Below are 26,163 nucleotides of genomic sequence, written 5' to 3' on the forward strand. Positions count from 1 at the left end.
GGGAATAGGGCTCTGGTCTAAAGTAGTGCACTATATAGGGAATAGGGCTCTGGTCTAAAGTAGTGCACTACATAGGGAATAGGGCTCTGGTCTAAAGTAATGCCCTATATAGGGAATAGGGCTCTGTAGGGCTCTGGTCTAAAGTAGTGCCCTATATAGGGAATAGGGCTCTGGTCTAAAGTAATGCACTATATAGGGAATAGGGCTCTGGTCTAAAGTAATGCCCTATATAGGGAATAGGGCTCTGTAGGGCTCTGGTCTAAAGTAGTGCCCTATATAGGGAATAGGGCTCTGGTCTAAAGTAGTGCCCTACATAGGGAATAGGGCTCTGGTCTAAAGTAATGCCCTATATAGGGAATAGGGCTCTGGTCTAAAGTAGTGCCCTATATAGGGAATAGGGCTCTGGTCTAAAGTAGTGCCCTATATAGGGAATAGGGCTCTGGTCTAAAGTAATGCCCTATATAGGGAATAGGGCTCTGTAGGGCTCTGGTCTAAAGTAGTGCCCTATATTGGGAATAGGGCTCTGGTCTAAAGTAGTGCACTATATAGGGAATAGGGCTCTGGTCTAAAGTAGTGCCCTACATAGGGAATAGGGCTCTGGTCTAAAGTAATGCCCTATATAGGGAATAGGGTGCCATTTGGGACATAGGCGACTTGTTCGTTCACTACACAATGTTATGTTCATTACACAAGAAGCAGATCATCAATGACTTGAATACCTGACTCAACGATGTCCATTAAAAGTATGTGAATCTCACACACGTTTGTTTAATTTTTGTTACGCTATTGGAACATGAAAAATGGCACAGATACAACACATATACAGTACATATTATGGCATTGACATAGTAGAACACGTTATACGTATATACATGATTTACATAACTAAATATATTGTACTGTAGGTTTAAAGGGCTCCCAGAGATATTCACAACTAATTCACAAAGTTAAACACATTTTTCTTAATAACTGCAATGAGACTTTGATTTTCAAGTTGAGAGAATATTGTTTGGCGTGACCGACACAGATGTCACTGTGCTTGTGATAGTGCTAGCTTAGCCATATCACTTCCTCCCTCACCGTGCTAGTTTAGCCATACCACTTCCTCACTGTGCTAGCTTAGCCATACCACTTCCTCACCGTGCTAGCTTAGCCATACCACTTCCTCACTGTGCTAGCTTAGCCATACCACTTCCTCCCTCACCGTGCCAGCTTAGCCATACCACTTCCTCACCGTGCCAGCTTAGCCATACCACTTCCTCACTGTGCTAGCTTAGCCATACCACTTCCTCACCGTGCTAGCTTAGCCATACCACTTCCTCCCTCACCGTGCCAGTTTAGCCATACCACTTCCTCACTGTGCTAGCTTAGCCATACCACTTCCTCACCGTGCCAGCTTAGCCATACCACTTCCTCACTGTGCTAGCTTAGCCATACCACTTCCTCACCGTGCTAGCTTAGCCATACCACTTCCTCCCTCACCGTGCTAACTTAGCCATACCACTTCCTCACCGTGCTAGCTTAGCCATACCACTTCCTCCCTCACTGTGCTAGCTTAGCCATACCACTTCCTCACCATGCTAGCTTTGCCATACCACTTCCTCCCTCACCGTGCCAGCTTAGCCATACCACTTCCTCACTGTGCTAGCTTAGCCATACCACTTCCTCACTGTGCTAGCTTAGCCATACCACTTCCTCCCTCACCGTGCCAGCTTAGCCATACCACTTCCTCCCTCACCATGCCAGCTTAGCCATACCACTTCCTCACTGTGCTAGCTTAGCCATACCACTTCCTCACTGTGCTAGCTTAGCCATACCACTTCCTCCCTCACTGTGCTAGCTTAGCCATACCACTTCCTCACCATGCTAGCTTAGCCATACCACTTCCTCCCTCACCGTGCCAGCTTAGCCATACCACTTCCTCACCGTGTGCTAGCTTAGCCATACCACTTCCTCACTGTGCTAGCTTAGCCATACCACTTCCTCACTGTGCTAGCTTAGCCATACCACTTCCTCCCTCACCGTGCCAGCTTAGCCATACCACTTCCTCCCTCACCGTGCCAGCTTAGCCATACCACTTCCTCACTGTGCTAGCTTAGCCATACCACTTCCTCCCTCACCGTGCCAGCTTAGCCATACCACTTCCTCACTGTGCTAGCTTAGCCATACCACTTCCTCACCGTGCCAGCTTAGCCATACCACTTCCTCACTGTGCTAGCTTAGCCATACCACTTCCTCACCGTGCTAGCTTAGCCATACCACTTCCTCCCTCACTGTGCCAGTTTAGCCATACCACTTCCTCACTGTGCTAGCTTAGCCATACCACTTCCTCACCGTGCCAGCTTAGCCATACCACTTCCTCACTGTGCTAGCTTAGCCATACCACTTCCTCACCGTGCTAGCTTAGCCATACCACTTCCTCCCTCACCGTGCTAACTTAGCCATACCACTTCCTCACCGTGCTAGCTTAGCCATACCACTTCCTCCCTCACTGTGCTAGCTTAGCCATACCACTTCCTCACCATGCTAGCTTAGCCATACCACTTCCTCCCTCACCGTGCCAGCTTAGCCATACCACTTCCTCACTGTGCTAGCTTAGCCATACCACTTCCTCACTGTGCTAGCTTAGCCATACCACTTCCTCCCTCACCGTGCCAGCTTAGCCATACCACTTCCTCACTGTGCTAGCTTAGCCATACCACTTCCTCACTGTGCTAGCTTAGCCATACCACTTCTGTGCTAGCTTAGCCATACCACTTCCTCCCCATCCAGCTCACGCCTAGAACCTGGGACCTCTGCCCCGCAAACACACTTGACCCCCCTCCTTGACAACGTCTTAGCCAACTACGCTGCCAAAAAGCTAGCGATTCGATAGCGCGGGTGGAGACATTTCAAGCAGGGGATAGGAGGTTATAAATGCGACTCTGTTAGAGTCTGACTGACAGCTCCTGGAGTGATGGTTGGCGGCTGACTTCCCGAATTTCATCCTGGAACACATAAGAAGAAGAAAATAACATTATTTACAGTTAAATCAATAATTACTATTCCTTATTACTGTACTTATGTAGCAGATCACCCTGGACCAGAGCTAGTGATCGTGAGAGATCACCCTGGACTAGAGATAGTGATGACAATCGTGAGAGATCACCCTGGACCAGAGCTAGTGGTCATAATCGTGAGAGATCACCCTGGACCAGAGCTAGTGATCATGATTTTGAGAGATCACCCTGGACCAGAGCTAGTGAATGTGAGAGATCACCCTGGACCAGAGATAGTGATGACAATCGTGAGAGATCACCCTGGACCAGAGCTAGTGATCATGATCGTGAGCGATCACCCTGGACCAGAGATAGTGATGACAATTGTGAGAGATCCCCCTGGACCAGAGCTAGTGATCATGATTTTGAGAGATCACCCTGATTGAATGTGAGATCACCCTGGATCACCACCCTGGACCAGAGCTAGTGATCATGATAGTGATGACAATTGTGAGAGATCCCCCTGGACCAGAGCTAGTGATCATGATCGTGAGAGATCACCCTGGACCAGAGCTAGTGATCGTGAGAGATCACCCTGGACCAGAGCTAGTGATCATGATCGTGAGAGATCACCCTGGACCAGAGCTAGTGATCATGATCGTGAGAGATCACCCTGGACCAGAGCTAGTGATCATGATCGTGAGAGATCACCCTGGACCTACAGTACATCATCTCATTAAACTGACAGAAACTTACTGTAGGAAGCACTAAGGTTGTCAAAGGTGTGGTGGTTACTCCTGCCAGGAAGTTGGAGTTCAGGTATCCCTCTCCAAAATAAACATCCTCATCTTCGTCGTTGTCCACCCCGACACTGAAGGCGTCTCGTATCTTCCCAGGGATCAGACAGTCCAGCAGAACCACCAGGACTCCAATGATTAAACACAGCACACCTGGAAAAACAAGATGGATGCCTTTTAAGCAACATTTTCGTTAAATGTTGTCATTGGTGTGGATAACTGGGATCGTTCTCAATTCATCTTTCCTTGATCCTAGCGTCCTTTCTCCTCACCTCCTTCTCAAAACACACTTTTGGAGAAGGTCCAAGGTCCCTTTCCTTCGAACCTTCACTTACAGTGCATTTTTTCAGATGGAGGCTAGGAGATAGGAACAAAGGAATTGAGGAAAGATGAATTGAGGAAAGAGCCTTGGGCTCTGGTAAACCTTTCCTTACCTGTGGCCAGTGCCAGCCAGAAAGAACCGCTGTACTCTGTCTGGAAGGCTCCAGATGTGCCTATGGTGAACAGACAGGTAGGCAGGTTCATGATGGTGGAGAAGGAGGCCACGGAGAAGAAGATGAAAGCGGCGGTGGCCACCATCATGTAGCCGGCGTACAGGATGACAGGCATGGAGAACAGCACGTTGGCTACCAGCCAGCAGCAGAACGCTGTCCTGGGGAGGCGAGTTAGATTTGGTATATGTGTACAGCCGGCAGAATGTATACCCTTCTCGACGGCGGGTTTATTAACCTATTGCCTAATCTTAACCCTTACCCTGGCATTTTCCAAACTTGGGGTCGCGACCCTTTTCGATGCCAATGCCTAACCTTAACCCTTACCCTGGCATTTTCCAAACTTGGGGTCGCGACCCTTTTCGATGCCAATGCCTAACCTTAACCCTTACCCTGGCATTTTCCAAACTTGGGGTCGCGACCCTTTTCGATCCCAATGCCTAACCTTAACCTCTAGATACATGGCGGTCAAAATATCCACTTCCTTCTAATTCTGACTCACAGTTTGAGGAGCAATGTCTCACTGAAAACATCTACAGGTATATACGTTTAGATTGAAACTGGTTGTGTCACAGAACTATTTATTTTTTATATGGCTAATCTTACCAGAGGGTGGCCGAAGCGTAACGCCCAGAGTATCTATACTGGTAGATGAGGCCACAGGGGTTGTTGAGGGTAAACTTCTCAGCGATATAGAGGATGGGGTTAGGTAGACCTCTCTCTAAGGCGTTCCCGTACTCCTCGTCGATGGTGTCTTTCCACGCAAACATCTCGTTGTAGTTGATGGTCTCGTTGAGCTGATTCACAGGATTCCCTGGAGGGACAGAGTGGACCATAGAGGACAATGGCTGTTATAATCCATGCACTTGTAAGAATCCTTGTAAGAATCCTTGTAAGAATCCTTGTAAGAATCATTGTAAGAATCCTTGTAAGAATCATTGTAAGAATCCTTGTAAGAATCATTGTAAGAATCATTGTAAGAATCCTTGTAAGAATCATTGTAAGAATCATTGTAAGAATCCTTGTAAGAATCCTTGTAAGAATCCTTGTAAGAATCATTGTAAGAATCCTTGTAAGAATCCTTGTAAGAATCCTTGTAAGAATCATTGTGATGTTTGTTTAATGTGTCAATCAATCGCTTAAGGCAGGGGGTGTTGGGCAACTCCAGTCCTCGGGGCCCTGATTGGTGTCACACTTTTGCCCCAGCACCAGCTAACACACCACCAATAATCAACTAATCATGATGTTTAGTTAAAAATCCAATTAGTTTAAATCAGGTGTGTTTGCTAGGGATGGGGGGGGGTGACACCTATCAGGCCCTCGAAGGAAGGGAGTTGTCCTCCCCTGCTTTAAGGAATGGGTCGCCAAATGGTGATTTGACACGAAAACAAAAAATGTTATTCAAGTTACGTGTCACATGACCTGTGATCATCACCCCGGTGTGACAGGGTCAGGATCATCATAACAACCCTATGCGTTGATACATATTGTATCAAAACTTTAGCCTTGTGTCCGTCTTTCTTCATACGTACATATTCAAATGCATGAGAGTAAAAGAAACAGTGGAAATGCTATCAAATATAAGATGACTTAAAGGGGTATAGTAGCTCTATTCAATATTATCCTTAGGCAATCACAGACAACCCAGAACAATAATCTTTCGGAATTGAATTGTCGCATCACAGTCTCTTGACAGACGCTACGAAACCAGTTATGTTAGGTGCGTCTGTCGACGAGAGATTGTACCCCAGGTAACATATACAGAACATTCAACACGGCAGAAATAGTGACATATATAATACATACAGGTGTAATACTGTAAACATATAAATAATAGTATTACTTTCTAATTCTACGGGCTCTACCTTTTAAAGTAATGTTAATACCATACAGTCCTATGTGCAGTCCCACTTCAGCGTTCACCTCCTCACTGCTGAAGGACTTGTAGGTGGTGTTGGTGGTGGCTCGGGCCTCAGCCCAGTCGCTGGTGAAATTCAGTGCTGAGATGATATAAAATGAGATGAGATGACACACTTACAGACATAATAGGAAACAAACAATACAACGCTTTTTTGTTTGTTTGTTGTTAGCCGTTATGGACATGTGAAATAATCAACATCCTCTCGATCTATCAGAATCGGGTCTCTTTATTAGGGCAATAAGATAAGAAGATTTGAATCCAATGACTGCCAGTCATTTGACGTGTTGCAATAGATGTGATGTGGAAATGTATAGCAATTTCCAGTTATAGGTACTTACCCACTATCACAATGCCTATGAATAAACTGATGATGATTCTGAACATCCAGAATAGTCTCTAGAAGAGGGGGGTGGGGTGAAAATCCATAAATCCATAAATTCTTAACTCAAGTGGATTAATCAAGTTTATCTCAATCACATTATGAGGGTTAAATAATATCTTTAAATATGCATTTTTACATTGAGAAATTGTATTTTCTACAATTTTGTGTGATGTCATAACAGTGTACTCATATTAGCGCCAACAGAAATGGAATCTGAAGATGAAATCTGAAGAACAAACTCCCTCACGACGCCAGGACAGCGGAGTCAATCACCACCTTCCGGAGACACCTGAAACCCCACCTCTTTAAGGAATACCTAGGATAGGATAAGTAATCCCTCTCACCCCCCCCCCTTAAGATTTAGATGCACTATTGTAAAGTGACTGTTCCACTGGATGTCATAAGGTGAATGCACCAATTTGAAAGTCGCTCTGGATAAGAGCGTCTGCTAAATGACTTAAATGTAAATGTAAATGAAGATGAATGGAATCGAAAGATTCCATTTCTGTCTGCATTAATATGAATGAATCCGTAGTTAGGGTTGCACCAGTTCACTCTACTCACCGACTTGCCTCTGATACCTGGCAGAATAAGAAGGAAGCTGACCGTGAGGACCAGGAAGACCAGGATAATGGTGAGGAGGTGGGTGCCGAAGATAAAGGAGGTTCTTTGTAGGGGGTAGAATGGGTAAATGCCATCGTAGAAAGTCATCTTTCCTCAGAATCTCCGGGGCTGAGAGCAGACAGTGTGACAGAAGGGACAGTGTGGAGAGCAGGGTGTCTCAGTTACTGTCTAAAGATCCAGAGATTAGCACATCCATTCCTTACTGTATAGTAGAGATACTGTACACTGACGAATGAGAATGTTACTTCATTTAAAAAGTGAAACTTAAGGTTAAAAAATATGAATTGTTTCAATTATCAAATGAATTTGACTGTTTTCCGAATCAAAGAAAAAGTATTTTTTAATTCAACATACGTTTTTATTTTTTTAAATGAATGTACTTTAAGAAACCACTGTTGAGATTGAAAGCACATGCAAACGAAACCGTGTCAGGTACAGTACAGCCAATGGGTACAGTAAGTGGATACTTTTGCACTCAAGTTTACCCTCCCTGGCAAACTACAAGGACAAAGACAACCCCCATCTCCCTGGCAAACTACAAGGACAAAGACAACCCCCATCTCCCTGGCAAACTACAAGGACAAAGACAACCCCCATCTCCCTGGCAAACTACAAGGACAAAGACAACCCCCATCTCCCTGGCAAACATCTCCCTGGCAAACTACAAGGACAAAGACAACCCCATCTCCCTGGCAAACTACAAGGACAAAGACAACCCCCATCTCCCTGGCAAACTACAAGGACAAAGACAACCCCCATCTCCCTGGCAAACTACAAGGACAAAGACAACCCCCATCTCCCTGGCAAACTACAAGGACAAAGACAACCCCCATCTCCCTGGCAAACTACAAGGACAAAGACAACCCCCATCTCCCTGGCAAACTACAAGGACAAAGACAACCCCCATCTCCCTGGCAAACTACAAGGACAAAGACAACCCCCATCTCCCTGGCAAACTACAAGGACAAAGACAACCCCCATCTCCCTGGCAAACTACAAGGACAAAGACAACCCCCATCTCCCTGGCAAACTACAAGGACAAAGACAACCCCCATCTCCCTGGCAAACTACAAGGACAAAGACAACCCCCATCTCCCTGGCAAACTACAAGGACAAAGACAACCCCCATCTCCCTGGCAAACTACAAGGACAAAGACAACCCCCATCTCCCTGGCAAACTACAAGGACAAAGACAACCCCCATCTCCCTGGCAAACTACAAGGACAAAGACAACCCCCATCTCCCTGGCAAACTACAAGGACAAAGACAACCCCCATCTCCCTGGCAAACTACAAGGACAAAGACAACCCCCATCTCCCTGGCAAACTACAAGGACAAAGACAACCCCCATCTCCCTGGCAAACTACAAGGACAAAGACAACCCCCATCTCCCTGGCAAACTACAAGGACAAAGACAACCCCCATCTCCCTGGCAAACTACAAGGACAAAGACAACCCCCATCTCCCTGGCAAACTACAAGGACAAAGACAACCCCCATCATCTCAAAATCGACTCGTTTTGGAAGCAACAAACAAATAGCAAAGCAAACACACACAAAAAAAGATATATATTCTAACCATACTAACATGCCAGTGTGCGATATTTATGTATTTTTTTTATTTGACCTTTATTTAACTAGGCAAGTCAGTTAAGAACAAATTCTTATTTGAACAGTGGGTTAACTGCCTTATTCAGGGGGAGAACGACAAAAAAAATGACCTTGTCAGCTCGGGGATTCGATCTTGCAACCTTTCGGTTATTAGTCCAACACTCTAACCACTAGTCTACTACCCTGCATAATGCATGAAATATATGCTTAAAATAATACTCACCTTTAAGTCTATAAAAGTTACTAGAGCAGATCAAGACAGTAGCAGACGGATGAGAAGAACGAATGTAACGCACGAAGGCGACAGGCTTCTCTTTTATAGCATATCAGCACATATTTTGTTTATCTTTAAGGATGCATTTATTAGTATTCCTTCGAATAAGGGGTGTGTTAACTGGTGATGACCAGTCCATCAAGGAAACGCATGTGTCAGTCATTTGTAAGAACTTGGGTCATCGACACTGTAGACTATCCTTCTCTGTGGTAATAGGCTATATTGTATGGCTATCAACGAGATGTTTTAATTGTTCTGGTTTATTCAGTGCGCATGACATTTCATCCACAACAATTAGGGTAAGTAACAGGTACTATCTATTCAAAATAGGCTTTTTTTAGAGCAAATCAATCAATTGTCCTATTCTTGTTTAATTAAAGGATTCTTTTCGCTTCCAACCAAACACACTTCTTTCTCTACGTTAGAGTGACAATTTAATTTATGAAGCACTGATACCCACATTGATTTTACACATTACCAATCAAAACCATTTGTAAGTCGCTCTGGATAAGAGCGTCTGCTAAATGACTTAAATGTAAATGTAAATGTAAATGTAAAACTAAAAATGTGAAGTAACGATGATTTTATGTAAAGATTTAGCCCAATGTTTTCCTATCTTACCTGGTCTTTCCACACAAGTGCTCCTCGACTAGACTCTTGACTGGCTCAGAGTGCATGCAGTTGCATCTCTCGCATCAATGGACTTGCGTAAACCGATCTGGAGTATCTTGGCAGTGCTTGCCCTTATCGTTGAATGTAAGTAGCCTTGTAACTAGTTACTTTAACATTTTAACGGTTAAAACCCACGGAAAATGTCTCATCTTGATAAATAAGTTTGATTTAAAAAAGTCCTCAGTTTGAGTACCACACTGAAAGTGTCGATCTATAAATTCACCTGTTTAGATACTCAGTCTAAAGTCACCTGGGAAGTCCAACGATATGACGGCTGGTACAACAATTTAGCCTATCACAGTCGAGGAGCTGTTGGTAAGTTTCTAACTAAATCTGACGATATAACTGACAATATAAAATATGTGAAATATGAATATTTAAAGATATAGGATGTGATTATAGAAAGCCATAAGTTGCAATGTTGCTAGATGATAATGGAACTCACGGAAGTGTGTGCGGGTGCAGGTTCCCCCCTGGTGCGACTGCTGCCCCCGCGTTACTCTGACGGGGTGCTCCAGCCTCTGCAGGAACCACAGCTCCCTAACCCGCGCAAACTCAGCGATGTGACGGCCAGGGGCCACTCGGGCCTGCCCTCCGCACACAACCAGACCGTACTCTCTGTGTTCTTCGGTAAGTCCATGTTTATTGTTCACTATGGCATAATGACATTCAGGAGGTATTGTAAGTCGCTCTGGATAAGAGCGTCTGCTAAATGACTTAAATGTAATGTAAATGTATTGTTTAAACAACAAATTGCATTATGAAATGAACCTAAATAATTGAGGTGAGGTTGCCATAGTCACCCCGGTTATAATAATGCATAGTAAGATGATTCTAACACATTTTAAATATGTATGACCCACTTTGAGATTATATAATAATGTCTTATTACCATTTTAAAATGATCCAGACTAAATAACAGCCTTTTAATAAAATACAAGTTATACAGCATTATAGCTGCAGCAGGCGTTAAGTCAAATGTTATATACAGTATATTTCTCCATTGGCTGTTCAGTGTACCATGTATTGTTTGTGATCCATATAACTTGTTATAAGCATGTATGACCCTTTATGTGTCCTATGAATCTCACGGTGTTTCTCTGTCTCCTCTGTCTGTGAAGGGTACCATTTAATGTTTGAGATACTGGACTCCCGTCCTCCCGGCTGTCCCCCTGAGTTCATGTACATCCCCGTCCCAGAGGGAGACCCGGTCTTTGACCCCCACCGTACCGGCCGTGTCCTACTGCCCTTCCAGAGGGGGCCCTGGGACAAACACTCCAGCCAGAGCCCCAATAACCCCCGCACACAGGTAATAACAGGTACTATACCAGACAGGTACTACAACAGACAGGTACTATAACAGACAGGTACTATAACAGACAGGTACTATAACAGACAGGTACTATAACAGACAGACAGGTACTATAACAGACAGGTACTACAACAGACAGGTACTACAACAGACAGACAGGTACTATAACAGACAGGTACTACAACAGACAGACAGGTACTATAACAGACAGGTACTATAACAGACAGACAGGTACTATAACAGACAGACAGGTACTATAACAGACAGACAGGTACTATAACAGACAGGTACTATAACAGACAGACAGGTACTTTAACAGACAGACAGGTACTATAACAGACAGGTACTATACCAGACAGGTACTACAACAGACAGGTACTATAACAGACAGGTACTATAACAGACAGGTACTATAACAGACAGACAGGTACTATAACAGACAGACAGGTACTATAACAGACAGGTACCATAACAGACAGACAGGTACTATAACAGACAGAAAGGTACTATAACAGACAGGTACTATAACAGACAGGTACTATAACAGACAGACAGGTACTATAACAGACAGACAGGTACTATAACAGACAGGTACTATAACAGACAGACAGGTACTATAACAGACAGACAGGTATTATAACAGACAGGTACTATAGCAGACAGACAGGTACTATAACAGACAGGTACTATAACAGACAGACAGGTACTATAACAGACAGGTACTATAACAGACAGACAGGTACTATAACAGACAGGTACTATAACAGACAGACAGGTACTATAACAGACAGACAGGTACTATAACAGACAGGTACTATAACAGACAGGTACTATAACAGACAGGTACTATAACAGATAGGTACTATAACAGACAGGTACTATAACAGACAGGTACTATAACAGACAGGTACTATAACAGACAGACAGGTACTATAACAGACAGGTACTATAACAGACAGGTACTATAACAGACAAGTACTATAACAGACAGACAGGTACTATAACAGATAGGTACTATAACAGACTGGTGCTATAACAGACAGGTACTATAACAGACAGGTACTATAACAGACAGGTACTATAACAGATAGGTACTATAACAGACAGACAGGTACTATAACAGACAGACAGGTACTATAACAGACAGACAGGTACTATAACAGACAGACAGGTACTATAACAGACAGGTACTATAACAGACAGGTACTATAACAGACAGACAGGTACTATAACATACAGGTACTATAACAGACAGACAGGTACTATAACAGACAGGTACTATAACAGACAGACAGGTACTATAACAGACAGACAGGTACTATAACAGACAGACAGGTACTATAACAGACAGGTACTATAACAGATAGGTACTATAACAGACAGGTACTATAACAGACAGGTACTATAACAGACAGGTACTATAACAGACAGGTACTATAACAGACAGGTACTATAACAGATAGGTACTATAACAGACAGGTACTATAACAGACAGGTACTATAACAGACAGACAGGTACTATAACAGACAGGTACTATAACAGACAAGTACTATAACAGACAGACAGGTACTATAACAGATAGGTACTATAACAGACTGGTGCTATAACAGACAGGTACTATAACAGACAGGTACTATAACAGACAGGTACAATAACAGATAGGTACTATAACAGACAGACAGGTACTATAACAGACAGACAGGTACTATAACAGACAGACAGGTACTATAACAGACAGACAGGTACTATAACAGACAGACAGGTACTATAACAGACAGGTACTATAACAGACAGGTACTATAACAGACATGTACTATAACAGACAGACAGGTACTATAACAGACAGACAGGTACTATAACAGACAGGTACTATAACAGACAGACAGGTACTATAACAGACAGGTACTATAACAGACAGACAGGTACTTTAACAGACAGACAGATACTATAACAGACAGGTACTATAACAGACAGGTACTATAACAGACAGGTATTATAACAGACAGGTACTATAACAGACAGGTACTATAACAGACAGGTACTATAACAGACAGACAGGTACTATAACAGACAGGTACTATAACAGACTGGTGCTATAACAGATAGACAAGTACTATAACAGACAGGTACTATAACAGACAGGTACTATAACAGACAGGTACTATAACAGACAGACAGGTACTATAACAGACAGGTACTATAACAGACAGGTACTATAACAGACAGACAGGTACTATAACAGACAGGTACTATAACAGACTGGTGCTATAACAGATAGACAAGTACTATAACAGACAGGTACTATAACAGACAGGTACTATAACAGACAGGTACTATAACAGACAGACCGGTACTATAACAGACAGGTACTATAACAGACAGACAGGTACTATAACAGACAGACAGGTACTATAACAGACAGGTACTATAACAGACAGACAGGTACTATAACAGACAGGTACTATAACAGACTGGTGCTATAACAGATAGACAAGTACTATAACAGACAGGTACTATAACAGACAGGTACTATAACAGACAGGTACTATAACAGACAGACCGGTACTATAACAGACAGGTACTATAACAGACAGACAGGTACTATAACAGACAGACAGGTACTATAACAGACAGGTATTATAACAGACAGACAGGTACTATAACAGACAGACAGGTACTATAACAGACAGGTACTATAACAGACAGACAGGTACTATAACAGACAGACAGGTACTAAAGCAGACAGACAGGTACTATAACAGATAGGTACTATAACAGACAGGTACTATAACAGACAGACAGGTACTATAACAGACAGGTACTATAACAGACAGACAGGTACTATAACAGATAGGTACTATAACAGATAGGTACTATAACAGACAGACAGGTACTATAACAGACAGACAGGTATTATAACAGACAGGTACTATAACAGATAGGTACTATAACAGACAGGTACTATAACAGATAGGTACTATAACAGACAGGTACTATAACATATAGGTACTATAACAGACAGGTACTATAACAGACAGGTACTATAACAGACAGGTACTATAACAGACAGGTACTATAACAGACAGACAGGTACTATAACAGACAGGTACTATAACAGACAGGTACTATAACAGACAGGTACTATAACAGATAGGTACTATAACAGACAGGTACTATAACAGATAGGTACTATAACAGACAGGTACTATAACAGATAGGTACTATAACAGACAGGTACTATAACAGACAGGTACTATAACAGATAGGTACTATAACAGACAGGTACTATAACAGACAGGTACTATAACAGACAGGTACTATAACAGACAGGTACTATAACAGACAGACAGGTACTATAACAGACAGACAGTACTATAACAGACAGGTACTATAACAGACAGGTACTTTAGCAGACGCTTAATGAGTTCATACATTCGTTGAAACCACTATCTTGGCATTGTTAGTGCAATGTCCTTATGAACTGAGCCAGACAGGAGCATAATGCCACAAGGTAAGACCAGTTGGTGATACTTTAGTGATTACATGGTCAGTCTGTTGGACATCTGCCAGGCATAATGACATCAATTTTATCATAGCACCTGCAGGTGAACCTGGTGACTGCGTGGCTATGTTATGTTATGTCATGTTATGCAGGTGAACCTGGTGACTGTGTGGCTATGTTATGTTATGTCATTTAATGTAGGTGAACCTGGTGACTGCGTGGCTATGTTATGTTATGTTATTTAATGTAGGTGAATCTGGTGACAGTGTGGCTATGTCATGTCATGTCATGTTATTAGGTGAAACTGGTAACTGTGTGGCTATGTCATGTCATGTTACGTAGGTGAACCTGGTGACTGCGTGGCTATGTTATGTTATGTCATTTAATGTAGGTGAATCTGGTGACAGTGTGGCTATGTCATGTCATGTTATTAGGTGAAACTGGTAACTGTGTGGCTATGTCATGTCATGTTATGTAGGTGAACCTGGTGACAGTGTGGCTATGTCATGTCATGTTATATAGGTGAACCTGGTGACAGTGTGGCTATGTCATGTCATGTTATGTAGGTGAACCTGGTGACAGTGTGGCTATGTCATGTCATGTAGGTGAACCTGGTGACAGTGTGGCTATGTCATGTCATGTTATGTAGGTGAACCCGGTGACTACATGGCTATGTCAAGTTATGTCATGTTATGTCGGTGAACCTGGTGATAGCGTGGCTATGTCATGCCATGTTACTCTAGGTGAACCTGGTGATAGCGTCGCTATGTCATGCCATGTTACTCTAGGTGAACCTGGTGATAGCGTCGCTATGTCATGCCATGTTACTCTAGGTGAACCTGGTGATAGCGTCGCTATGTCATGTCATTTTATATAGGTGAACCTGGTGAAAGTGTGGCTATGTCATGTCATGTTATGTAGGTGAACCTGGTGATAGCGTCGCTATGTCATGCCATGTTACTCTAGGTGAACCTGGTGACAGCATGGCTGGACGGCAGCTCTATCTACGGCCCGTCTAGTTCCTGGTCTGACGCCCTGAGGAGTTTCTCTGGGGGTCTCCTAGCCTCGGGGGAGCAGTTGGACATGCCCAAGAGGAGCGGGAGCACGAGCCTCATGTGGAGCGCTGCTGATCCCTCCACTGGTCAGCATGGACCTGAGGGACTCTATGGTGAGTAGATGCTCGTTGTCTTCTTCTTGCTGCTTCTTCTTCATCTTGATATTCTTCATTTTCATCTTCTTCGTCATCTTCATCATCTTCTTCGTCATCTTCATCTTCTTCGTCATCTTCATCTTCTTCGTCATCTTTATCATCATCTTCTTCTTCATCTTCTTCTTCTTGATTACTCAAAACTCAGTAATGTAAATCTGATTGCTTTTACTTTTGGATTACATTCCCCTTAAGAGGTATTAGAATAAGACAGAAACAAGCATCCATAGTGGCCTCTTGTTGTCCGACTCGCTCAGGTGGAACAAATTTAAACGTTGCACCTTTTTTTCAACGCTGATCTGAATGTCATTGAGGAAACAGAAAGGCGTTATGTTTTATTATTATTATTATTTTTTAACAAACAATCTTTTCTGAATTTAAAAAAAATCCAAGAAGTAATCATGTGTTTTTTTTTTTTTTTCTTTCATAATATTTTGGCGAGTAATGTAACTGATTAAAGTTAATTTTAGTTGATGTAATCCGATAACATTTAGCTGGTGACATCATTTAATCAGTTACTCCACAATCCCGGTAGTCCGTGACAATGGACTTGCACAATAAAAACGACATAATGCCAGTGGATCTGGCTAGACACCTCACAAATGACTAAAAAATACAATAAAGAAATACAAAACAAGATTTGAACTGTTAATGGATATTAAGATATTGACACAAGAAATAGATATGATATAGCCGTGTAAAACTTCCTGCTCCTTATCCGTTGGGTGCGACTCCATTACATTCATGCCTTGGCACAAGCTACAGAATATGAACCATTAAGAAATAAATGATAAAGATATCAACCCCTTTAAGGAGGTCAGAGAGAAAAAGATATCGGCACCTGTAAAGAATGACTGAAAATACTTTATTCTCAGGGCAGTTATCACTGCTTATAAACATTTATATATCAGGGTTGGGTTCAGTTTCTACTCAGTCAATTACTGGAATTTCAGTTTACTTCCTGAATTGACTGATTTTCGAATGGAAATGATCCGAACTCCGTCATACAGTCGATGTTGCAGTTCAACAGCCAAACATGAGTAAAACCCTTTCTGTTTCTTCGTTTCCACCCTTCAGAGTTGGGTAACGCCTGGGGCAACGAGAATGTGTTCACCATGGCCGAGGGGATCGTGTGGTTTCGCTACCACAATTACATCGCCTCCCAGCTGCGTGAGAAACACTCGTCGGGGTCTGACGAAGACCTGTTTCAAAACGCCAGGAAGACCGTGGTCGCCACGTTCCAGGTACTAGGAAAAGTCTGCTGTAATTCAACCAAAACATGACTGGTCATTTAGTGGTTATTTACAGTAAAATAGCATGTCACATGACCAGGAAAGAGTGTTGTCATCAATGCCAGGTGGTCGTGGGTTTCTGGATGAAATTATATTATTTAAGAGTGTCTGTGTGACTCTCGTCACCTCTTATTCCTTTTGGTTTTAGCACCAATGTAATTATCCCGTGTATTGACAAACACTCGACAAGTAAAATTAATAATATTGTAATTTTATTTTTTTACAGAACATTGCCTTTTACGAATGGTTGCCTGGATTCCTGGGGGAGAAGACAATGATTCCATACCAGGGTAAGAGAGAGAGAGAGAGATAGAGAGGGAGAGAGAGAGAGATAGAGAGGGAGAGAGAGAGAGAGAGATGGAGAGGGAGAGAGAGAGATAGAGGGAGAGAGAGAGAGAGGGAGAGAGAGAGAGATGGAGAGGGAGAGAGAGAGATAGAGGGAGAGAGAGAGAGAGAGAGAGAGAGAGAGGGAGAGAGAGAGAGAGAGAGAGAGAGAGAGAGAGAGAGAGAGAGATGGAGAGGGAGAGGGAGAGAGAGAGAGATGGAGAGGGAGAGATAGAGGGAGAGAGATAGAGGGAGAGAGATGGAGGGAGAGAGATGGAGAGGGAGAGGGAGAGAGAGAGATGGAGAGAGAGAGATAAAGTGACTGTGTGTGTGTGGGGGGGCAAGCTGATCACAAGACATGTGGTGAGTTGTTACCTCTAGTGGTATTGTGTAAATATGTGCTGTGTCAGAAGGGAAACACTCAGAGACAGATGCTTCACACAGGGGTCAGCGACCAGAAGAAGAAAGTTGTTGTTTCTACTTTATAAATCATATGGAGGTTTAAATGGAACCTTAATTGAACTAGGCAAGTCAGTTATTTACAATGACAGCCTACCGGGGAACAGTGGATTAACTGCCTTGTTCAGGTGCAGAACAACAGATTTTTACCTTGTCAGCTCAGAGATTCGAACCGGCTACCTTTTGGTTACTGGCCCAACGCTCTAACCACTAGGCTACCTGCTGGTTACTGCCCCAACGCTCTAACCACTAGGCTACCTGCTGGTTACTGTCCCAACGCTCTAACCACTAGGCTACCTGCTAGTTACTGGCCTAACCCTCTAACCACTAGGCTACCTGCTGTTTACTGGCCCAACGCTCTAACCACTAGGCTACCTGCTGGTTACTGGCCCAACGCTCTAACCACTAGGCTACCTGCTGTTTACTGGCCCAACGCTCTAACCACTAGGCTACCTGCTGGTTACTGGCCCAATGCTCTAACCACTAGGCTACCTGCTGGTTACTGGCCCAACGCTCTAACCACTAGGCTACCTGCTGGTTACTGGCCCAACGCTCTAACCACTAGGCTACCTGCTGGTTACTGGCCCAACGCTCTAACCACTAGGCTACCTGCTGGTTACTGGCCCAATGCTCTAACCACTAGGCTACCTGCTGGTTACTGGCCCAACGCTCTAACCACTAGGCTACCTGCTGGTTACTGGCCCAACGCTCTAACCACTAGGCTACCTGCTGGTTACTGGCCCAACGCTCCAACCACTAGGCTACCTGCCGCCCCTTAGCAGTAGTCCTTTCCCTGTAATCTATCACAATGTTAAAAAATGCTTCCTTTATAGTGGGCAGACACATACATGCTGTACCTATGACAATGGTTTCTGGAGACTCCATCTCTTCTATTTTAGAGTCGTTTTACAACATTACATCCCGTGTCATTGTTCTCCGTCTGTCTTGTCTCCTGCAGGCTACCAGAAGTTTGTGGATCCAGGGATCTCACCTGAGTTCCAGGCCGCTGCCATCCGCTTTGTCTCCACGATGGCCCCACCTGGTGTCTATATGAGGTACTGACAACTAGCCTCCACTGTCTGGAGCAGGCCGCTCTCCTACCCTGGAGAGCTACCCTCCTGTAGGTTTACACTCCAACCCTGTTCCTGGAGAGCTACCCTCCTGTAGGTTTACACTCCAACCCTGTTCCTGGAGAGCTACCCTCCTGTAGGTTATAACTCCAACCCTGTTCCTGGAGAGCTACCCTCCTGTAGGTTATAACTCCAACCTTGTTCCTGGAGAGCTACCCTCCTGTAGGTTTACTACACTCCTACCCTGTTCCTGGAGAGATACCCTCCTGTAGGTTTACATTACAACCCTGTTCCTGGAGAGCTACCCTCCTGTAGGTTTACTACACTCCTACCCTGTTCCTGGAGAGCTACCCTCCTGTAGGTTTTCACTCCTACCCTGTTCCTGGAGAGCTACCCTCCTGTAGGTTTACATTACAACCCTGTTCCTGGAGAGCTACCCTCCTGTAGGTTTACTACACTCCTACCCTGTTCCTGGAGATATACCCTCCTATAGGTTTACACTACAACCCTGTTCCTGGAGAGCTACCCTCCTGTAGGTTTACTACACTCCTACCCTGTTCCTGGAGAGATACCCTCATGTAGGTTTACATTACAACCCTGTTCCTGGAGAGCTACCCTCCTGTAGGTTTACCACTCCTACCCTGTTCCTGGAGGCTTCCTCACTCCTACCCTGTTCCTGGAGAACTACCCTCCTGTAGGTTTACATTACAACCCTGTTCCTGGAGAGCTACCCTCCTGTAGGTTTACTACACTCCTACCCTGTTCCTGGAGATATACCCTCCTGTAGGTTTACACTACAACCCTGTTCCTGGAGAGCTACCCTCCTGTAGGTTTACTACACTCCTACCCTGTTCCTGGAGAGCTACCCTCCTGTAGGTTTTCAGTCCTACCCTGTTCCTGGAGAGCTACCCTCCTGTAGGTTTACATTACAACCCTGTTCCTGGAGAGCTACCCTCCTGTAGGTTATAACTCCAACCCTGTTCCTGGAGAGCTATCCTCCTGTAGGTTATAACTCCAACCTTGTTCCTGGAGAGCTACCCTCCTGTAGGTTTACTACACTCCTACCCTGTTCCTGGAGAGATACCCTCCTGTAGGTTTACATTACAACCCTGTTCCTGGAGAGCTACCCTCCTGTAGGTTTTCACTCCGATCCTGATCTAGCACACCTGATTCTAATAATTAGATGGTTAATAAGCTGAATCAGGTTAGTTAGAACTGGTGTTGGAGTTAAAACCTACAGGAGGGTATCTCTGTAGGAACAAGGTAGAGTTGAAAACCTACAGGAGGGTATCTCTGTAGGAACAAGGTAGAGTTGAAAACCTACAGGAGGGTAGCTCTTCAGAGACAGGGTTGGAGCGAAAACCTACAGGAGGGTATCTCTGTAGGAACAAGGTAGAGTTGAAAACCTACAGGAGGGTAGCTCTCCAGAGACAGGGTCGAGTTAAAACCTACAGGAGGGCATCTCTCCAGGATCAGGGTTGGAGTTAAAACCTACAGGAGGGTAGCTCTCCAGCAACAGGGTAGGAGGAAAAACCTACAGGAGGGTAGCTCTCCAGCAACAGGGTTGGAGTTCAAACCTACAGGAGGGTAGCTCTCCAGAGACAGGGTCGAGTTAAAACCTACAGGAGGGTAGCTCTCCAGCAACAGGGTAGGAGTTAAAACCTACAGGAGGGTAGATCTCCAGCAACAGGGTAGGAGTTAAAACCTACAGGAGGGTAGCTCTCCAGAGACAGGGTCGAGTTAAAACCTACAGGAGGGTAGCTCTCCAGCAACAGGGTAGGAGTTAAAACCTACAGGAGGGTAGATCTCCAGCAACAGGGTAGGAGTTAAAACCTACAGGAGGGTAGCTCTCCAGCAACAGGGTAGGATTGAAGACCTATAGGAGGGTTGAACCAACCCGGGCGATCATGCTGCATTCAACAGGCTATTAAAACAGTTGTATTGTATGGTTCCACCAGGCGACCCCTTCAATTCAATACTGTACACTACTGCTAGTAAATATCTCTACAAGGCTCTGTCGGGGCCGTTTTGTTGTTATGTACTAAAAAACATGGTCCCAAATGCAGTGTTTGTGTCAGAATTCGCATCTCAACAGCTGCATGTAATTTTGTGTCATCATGAATTTTTCATACATTCTTTTGGCTACAGAAACAGAACTTGCCACTTTCAGAAGGTTGTCAACATCGATGGGAGCACGTCATCAGCCATTCGCATGTGTAACAGCTTCTGGAACCGTCAGGTATGTCTGCATGTAGACTGGTCTCAGATCTGTATATAGCCTCCATGTAGACTGGTCTCAGATCTGTATATAGCCTCCATGTAGACTGGTCTCAGATCTGTATATAGCCTCCATGTAGACTGGTCTCAGATCTGTATGTAGCCTCCATGTAGACTGGTCTCAGATCTGTATATAGCCTCCATGTAGACTGGTCTCAGATCTGTATATAGCCTCCATGTAGACTTGTCTCAGATCTGTATATAGCCTCCATGTAAACTGGTCTCAGATCTGTATGTAGCCTCCATGTAGACTGGTCTCAGATCTGTATATAGCTGTTATGCAGGTGAGTGAGGACCCAAAAGCGATATAACGGAAACAGAGTCTTTTAATGTCCAAACAGGGAAAACATAAATCCTCAATCATTACAGGGGAAGTCCAAACAGGGAAAACACAAATCCTCTAGTTTAACAGGAGAGTTCCCCTTCTAGTTGTTGAGGAGAGTTGCAGGGCTAGCGGCAACAGACTGCAGGTCCCTTCGGGTAGGCGCGGGCCGTAGAGGATAGAGACACCTGCTCACACGTAGTATCTGATGACGAGGCAGAATACAACTGGACGGAACAAAAGCAAAGCAAACAGCAAACAAGAATCCGACAAGGACAGAAGCAGAAACAGAGAGAGAAATAGAGACTTAATCAGAGGGCAAAATAGGGGACAGGTGTGAAAGAGTAAACGAGGTTGTTAGGAGAATGAGGAACAGCTGGGGGCAGGAACGGAACGATAGAGAGAGAGAGGGATAGAGAGAGGGAAAGAAACCTAATAAGACCAGCAGGGGGAAACGAATAGAAGAGAAAGCACAGGGACAAGACATGACAATATATGACAATACATGACAGTACCCCCCCACTCACCGAGCGCCTCCTGGCGCACTCGAGGAGGAAACCTGGCGGCAACGGAGGAAATCATCGATCAGCGAACGGTCCAGCACGTCCCGAGATGGAACCCAACTCCTCTCCTCAGGACCGTAACAGGAAACGATGAAGAGGGAATCTAGTGCAATTACTATTATAAAAATGAGACAAGGGTAGAGAACTGTAAGAGTTTGAGCAATCAGGACCAAACAGGCCAGGAGAGTAACAACTAGGGACAGACTGAGACACAGCAAGGCTAAGACCAGGAACAGGAGAGAGGCGGTGGCTGTGGACAGACTGAGACACAGCAAGTGCAGGAGCAGGACCAGGAGAGATGCGGTGGCTGGGGACAGACTGAGACACAGCAAGGCCAGGAGCAGGACCAGGAGAGATGCGGTGTCTGGGGACAGACTTAGACACAGCAAGGCCAGGAGCAGAAGCAGGAAGAGAGTTACCGGACTTAGTCTGCGCGCAGTCTGAACAAGCAGCCACGAAACAACGCGTATCACGCTCCTGAGTGGACCACCAAAAACGCTGGCGAAAAGAAGCAAGCGTACCCCGAACGCCGAGGTGGCCGGCTGACTTGGCAGAGTGAGCCCACTGAAGAACGGCCAGACGAGTAGGAACGGGAACGAAAAGAAGGTTCCTAGGACAAGCGCGCGGAGAAGGAATGTGAGTGAGTGCTTGCTTAACCTGCCTCTCAATTCCCCAGACAGTCAACCCGACAACACGCCCCTCAGGGAATCTCCCCTCGGGGTCGGTGGAGGCTACTGAAGAACTGAAGAGACGGGATAAAGCATCAGGCTTGGTGTTCCTTGAGCCCGGACGATAAGAAATAACGAACTCGAAATGAGCGAAATACAGCGCCCAACGAGCCTGACGCGCATTAAGTCGTTTGGCAGAACGGATGTACTCAAGGTTCTTATGGTCAGTCCAAACGACAAAAGGAACGGTCGCCCCCTCCAACCACTGTCGCCATTCGCCTAGGGCTAAGCGGATGGCGAGCAGTTCGCGGTTAGCCACATCATAGTTACGTTCCCACGGCGACAGGCGATGAGAAAAATATGCGCAAGGGTGGACCTTATCGTCAGAATGGGAGCGCTGGGACAGAATGGCTCCCACGCCCACCTCTGACGCGTCTACCTCGACAATTAACTCTTTAGTGACGTCAGGTGTGACAAGGATAGGAGCGGATGTAAAACGCTTCTTGAGGAGATCAAAAGCTCCCTGGGTGGAAACGGACCACTTAAAGCACGTCTTGACAGAAGTAAGGGCTGTGAGAGGAGCTGCCACTCGACCGAAATTACGAATGAAACGCCGATAGAAATTCGCGAAACCGAGAAAGGTGACGGAGGAGACATGAAAAGCGCACTTCTCAGCCTTCACATAAAGACATGCTGAACATGCTGAACATGAATCTGGAGTGACGGTGAAAAAATCAGGATCTCGTCAAGGTAAACAAAAACAAAGATGTTCAGCATGTCACTCAGTACATCATTCACTAATGCCTGAAAGACAGCTGGAGCATTAGCGAGACCGAACGGCAGAACCCGGTATTCAAAATGCCCTAACGGAGTGTTAAACGCCGTTTTCCACTCGCCCCCTCCCTGATGCGCACGAGATGGTAAGCGTTACGAAGGTCCAACTTAGTAAAGATCCTGGCTCCCTGCAGAATCTCGAAAACTGAAGACATAAGGGGAAGCGGATAACGATTCTTAACCGTTATGTCATTCAGCCCTCGATAATCCACGCAGGGGCGCAGGGTCCCGTCCTCTTCCTTAACAAAAAAGAACCCCGCTTCGGCGGGAGAGGTGGAAGGGACCACGGTACCGGTGTCGAGAGCTACAGACAAATAATCTTCGAGAGCCTTACGTTCGGTAGCCGACAGAGAGTCTAGTCTACCCCGTGGGGGAGTAGTACCCGGAAGGAGATCAATACAACAATCATACGACCGGTGAGGAGGAAGGGAGGTGGCCCTGGACCGACTGAAGACCGTGCGCAGATCATGATATTCCTCCGGCACCCCTGTCTAATCACCAGGCTCATCCTGTGAAGAGGGGGCAGAAGAAAAAGGAGGAATAGCAGACACTAAACACTTAACATGACAAGAGACGTTCCAGGAGAGGATAGAATTACTAGACCAATTAATAGAAGGATTATGACACACTAGCCAGGGATGGCCCAAAACAACAGGTGTAAAAGGTGAACAAAAAATCAAAAAAGAAATGGTTTCACTATGATTACCAGAGACAGTGAGGGTTAAAGGTAGCGTTTCACGCTGAATCCTGGGGAGAGGACTACCATCCAAGGCAAACATAGCCGTGGGCTCCCCTAACTGCCTGAGAGGAATGTCATGTTCCCGAGCCCAGGCTTCGTCCATAAAACAGCCCTCCGCCCCAGAGTCTATTAATGCACTGCAGGGAGCTGCCGAACCGGTCCAGCGTAGATGGACCGACAAGGTAGTACAGGAACTTGACGGAGAGACCAGAGTAGTAGCGCTCGCCAGTAGCCCTCCGCTTACTGATGAGCTCTGGCCTTTTACTGGACATGAAATGACAAAATGACCAGCGGAACCGCAATAGAGACAGAGGCGGTTGGTGATTCTCCATTCCCTCTCCTTAGTCGAGATGCGAATACCCCCCAGCTGCATGGGCTCAACACCTGAGCCAGTGGGGGGAGATGGTAGAGATGCGGAGAGGGGGGACACTGTTAACGCGAGCTCTCTTCCATGAGCTCGGTGACGAAGATCTACCCGTCGTTTTAGGCGAATGGCGAGTTCAATCAAAGAATCCACGCTGGAAGGAACCTCCCGGGAGAGAACCTCATCCTTAACCTCAGCGTGGAGACCCTCCAGAAAACGAGCGAGCAACGCCGGCTCGTTCCAGTCACTGGAGGCAGCAAGAGTGCGAAACTCTATAGAGTAATCCGTTATGGATCGATTACCTTGACATAGGGAAGACAGGGCCCAGGAAGCTTCTTTCCCAAAAACAGACTGATCAAAAACCCGTATCATCTCCTCCTTAAAGTTCTGATACTGGTTAGTACACTCAGCCCTTGCCTCCCAGATAGCCGTGCCCCACTCACGAGCCCGTCCAGTAAGGAGAGATATGACGTAGGCGATACGAGCAGTACCCCTGGAGTACGTGTTGGGCTGGAGAGAGAACACAATATCACACTGGGTAAGGAACGAGCGACATTCAGTGGGCTCCCCAGAGTAACACGGTGGGTTATTAATTCTGGGCTCCGGAGACCCGGAAGCCCAGGAGGTAACCGGTGGATCGAGGCGGAGATTGTGAATATCCTCCGAGAGGCCGGAGACTTGGGCGGCCAGGGTCTCAACGGCATGTCGAGCAGCAGACAATTCCTGTTCTTGTCTGCCTAGCATCGCTCCCTGGAACTCGACGGCTGAGTGGAGAGAATCCGAAATCGCTGGGTCCATTCTTGGTCGGATTCTTCTGTTATGCAGGTGAGTGAGGACCCAAAAGCGATATAACGGAAACAGAGTCTTTTAATGTCCAAACAGGAAAACATAAATCCTCAATCATTACAGGGGAAGTCCAAACAGGGAAAACACAAATCCTCTAGTTTAACAGGAGAGTTCCCCTTCTAGTTGTTGAGGAGAGTTGCAGGGCTAGCGGCAACAGACTGCAGGTCCCTTCGGGTAGGCGCGGGCCATAGAGGATAGAGACACCTGCTCACACGTAGTATCTGATGACGAGGCAGAATACAACTGGACGGAACAAAAGCAAAGCAAACAGCAAACAAGAATCCGACAAGGACAGAAGCAGAAACAGAGAGAGAAATAGAGACTTAATCAGAGGGCAAAATAGGGGACAGGTGTGAAAGAGTAAACGAGGTCGTTAGGAGAATGAGGAACAGCTGGGGGCAGGAACGGAACGATAGAGAGAGAGAGGGATAGAGAGAGGGAAAGAAACCTAATAAGACCAGCAGGGGGAAACGAATAGAAGAGAAAGCACAGGGACAAGACATGACAATATATGACAATACATGACAATAGCATTCATGTAGACTGGTCTCAGATCTGTATATAGCCTCCATGTAGACTGGTCTCAGATCTGTATATAGCCTTCATGTAGACTGGTCTCAGATCTGTATAGCCA

General features: G+C 45.3%; 2 protein-coding genes across 5 annotated transcripts in view; one reads left to right on the plus strand and one right to left on the minus strand.

Moving 5' to 3' along the window:
- Positions 1-2,754: 2,754 nt before the first annotated feature.
- LOC124037495 (dual oxidase maturation factor 1-like) lies at positions 2,755-10,258 on the minus strand. Of its 4 annotated transcripts, none has more exons than XM_046352251.1 (8): positions 10,195-10,258; positions 7,134-7,301; positions 6,526-6,583; positions 6,132-6,266; positions 4,873-5,080; positions 4,210-4,427; positions 3,735-3,928; positions 2,755-2,987 (listed from the first exon to the last, which is right to left on the minus strand). In XM_046352251.1, exons 2-8 carry the CDS (start codon positions 7,278-7,280, stop codon positions 2,928-2,930), a joined length of 1,020 nt encoding a protein of 339 aa, XP_046208207.1. In that variant the 5' UTR covers positions 7,281-7,301; positions 10,195-10,258; the 3' UTR covers positions 2,755-2,927. The 4 variants fall into 4 exon arrangements, with proteins under 4 accessions (XP_046208207.1, XP_046208206.1, XP_046208208.1 ...); XM_046352250.1 differs by lacking the exon at positions 10,195-10,258 and adding an exon at positions 9,699-9,967; XM_046352252.1 differs by lacking the exon at positions 10,195-10,258 and adding an exon at positions 9,027-9,169 and having other exon boundaries at positions 6,153-6,266.
- Positions 9,235-26,163, plus strand: part of LOC124037496 (dual oxidase 2-like) — a 62,006-nt gene continuing 45,077 nt past the window's right edge. Inside the window, exons 1-10 of the mRNA XM_046352253.1 lie at positions 9,235-9,376; positions 9,717-9,833; positions 9,981-10,064; positions 10,215-10,379; positions 10,871-11,058; positions 15,531-15,732; positions 16,849-17,015; positions 17,290-17,353; positions 18,805-18,901; positions 21,065-21,155. Of these exons, the coding sequence (XP_046208209.1) occupies positions 9,776-9,833; positions 9,981-10,064; positions 10,215-10,379; positions 10,871-11,058; positions 15,531-15,732; positions 16,849-17,015; positions 17,290-17,353; positions 18,805-18,901; positions 21,065-21,155 (1,116 nt within the window). The 5' untranslated portion in view covers positions 9,235-9,376; positions 9,717-9,775. The remainder of the gene's footprint in view (positions 9,377-9,716; positions 9,834-9,980; positions 10,065-10,214; positions 10,380-10,870; positions 11,059-15,530; positions 15,733-16,848; positions 17,016-17,289; positions 17,354-18,804; positions 18,902-21,064; positions 21,156-26,163) is intronic.

This window comes from Oncorhynchus gorbuscha, linkage group LG06, assembly GCF_021184085.1.
Source record: "Oncorhynchus gorbuscha isolate QuinsamMale2020 ecotype Even-year linkage group LG06, OgorEven_v1.0, whole genome shotgun sequence".
In the NCBI taxonomy this organism is placed as follows: domain Eukaryota; kingdom Metazoa; phylum Chordata; class Actinopteri; order Salmoniformes; family Salmonidae; genus Oncorhynchus; species Oncorhynchus gorbuscha.

Bases quoted from the DNA above. Each gene is read 5' to 3' on its own strand.
- LOC124037495 (XM_046352251.1), bottom strand. From the start codon at position 7,280: ATGACTTTCTACGATGGCATTTACCCATTCTACCCCCTACAAAGAACC. The intron at 6,584-7,133 runs GTGAGTAGAGTG...CCCCTCTTCTAG, and splicing joins CAGGTATCAGAGGCAAGTCG to AGACTATTCTGGATGTTCAG. The intron at 5,081-6,131 runs GTAGAGCCCGTA...CTGTCCCTCCAG, and splicing joins TATTAACATTACTTTAAAAG to GGAATCCTGTGAATCAGCTC.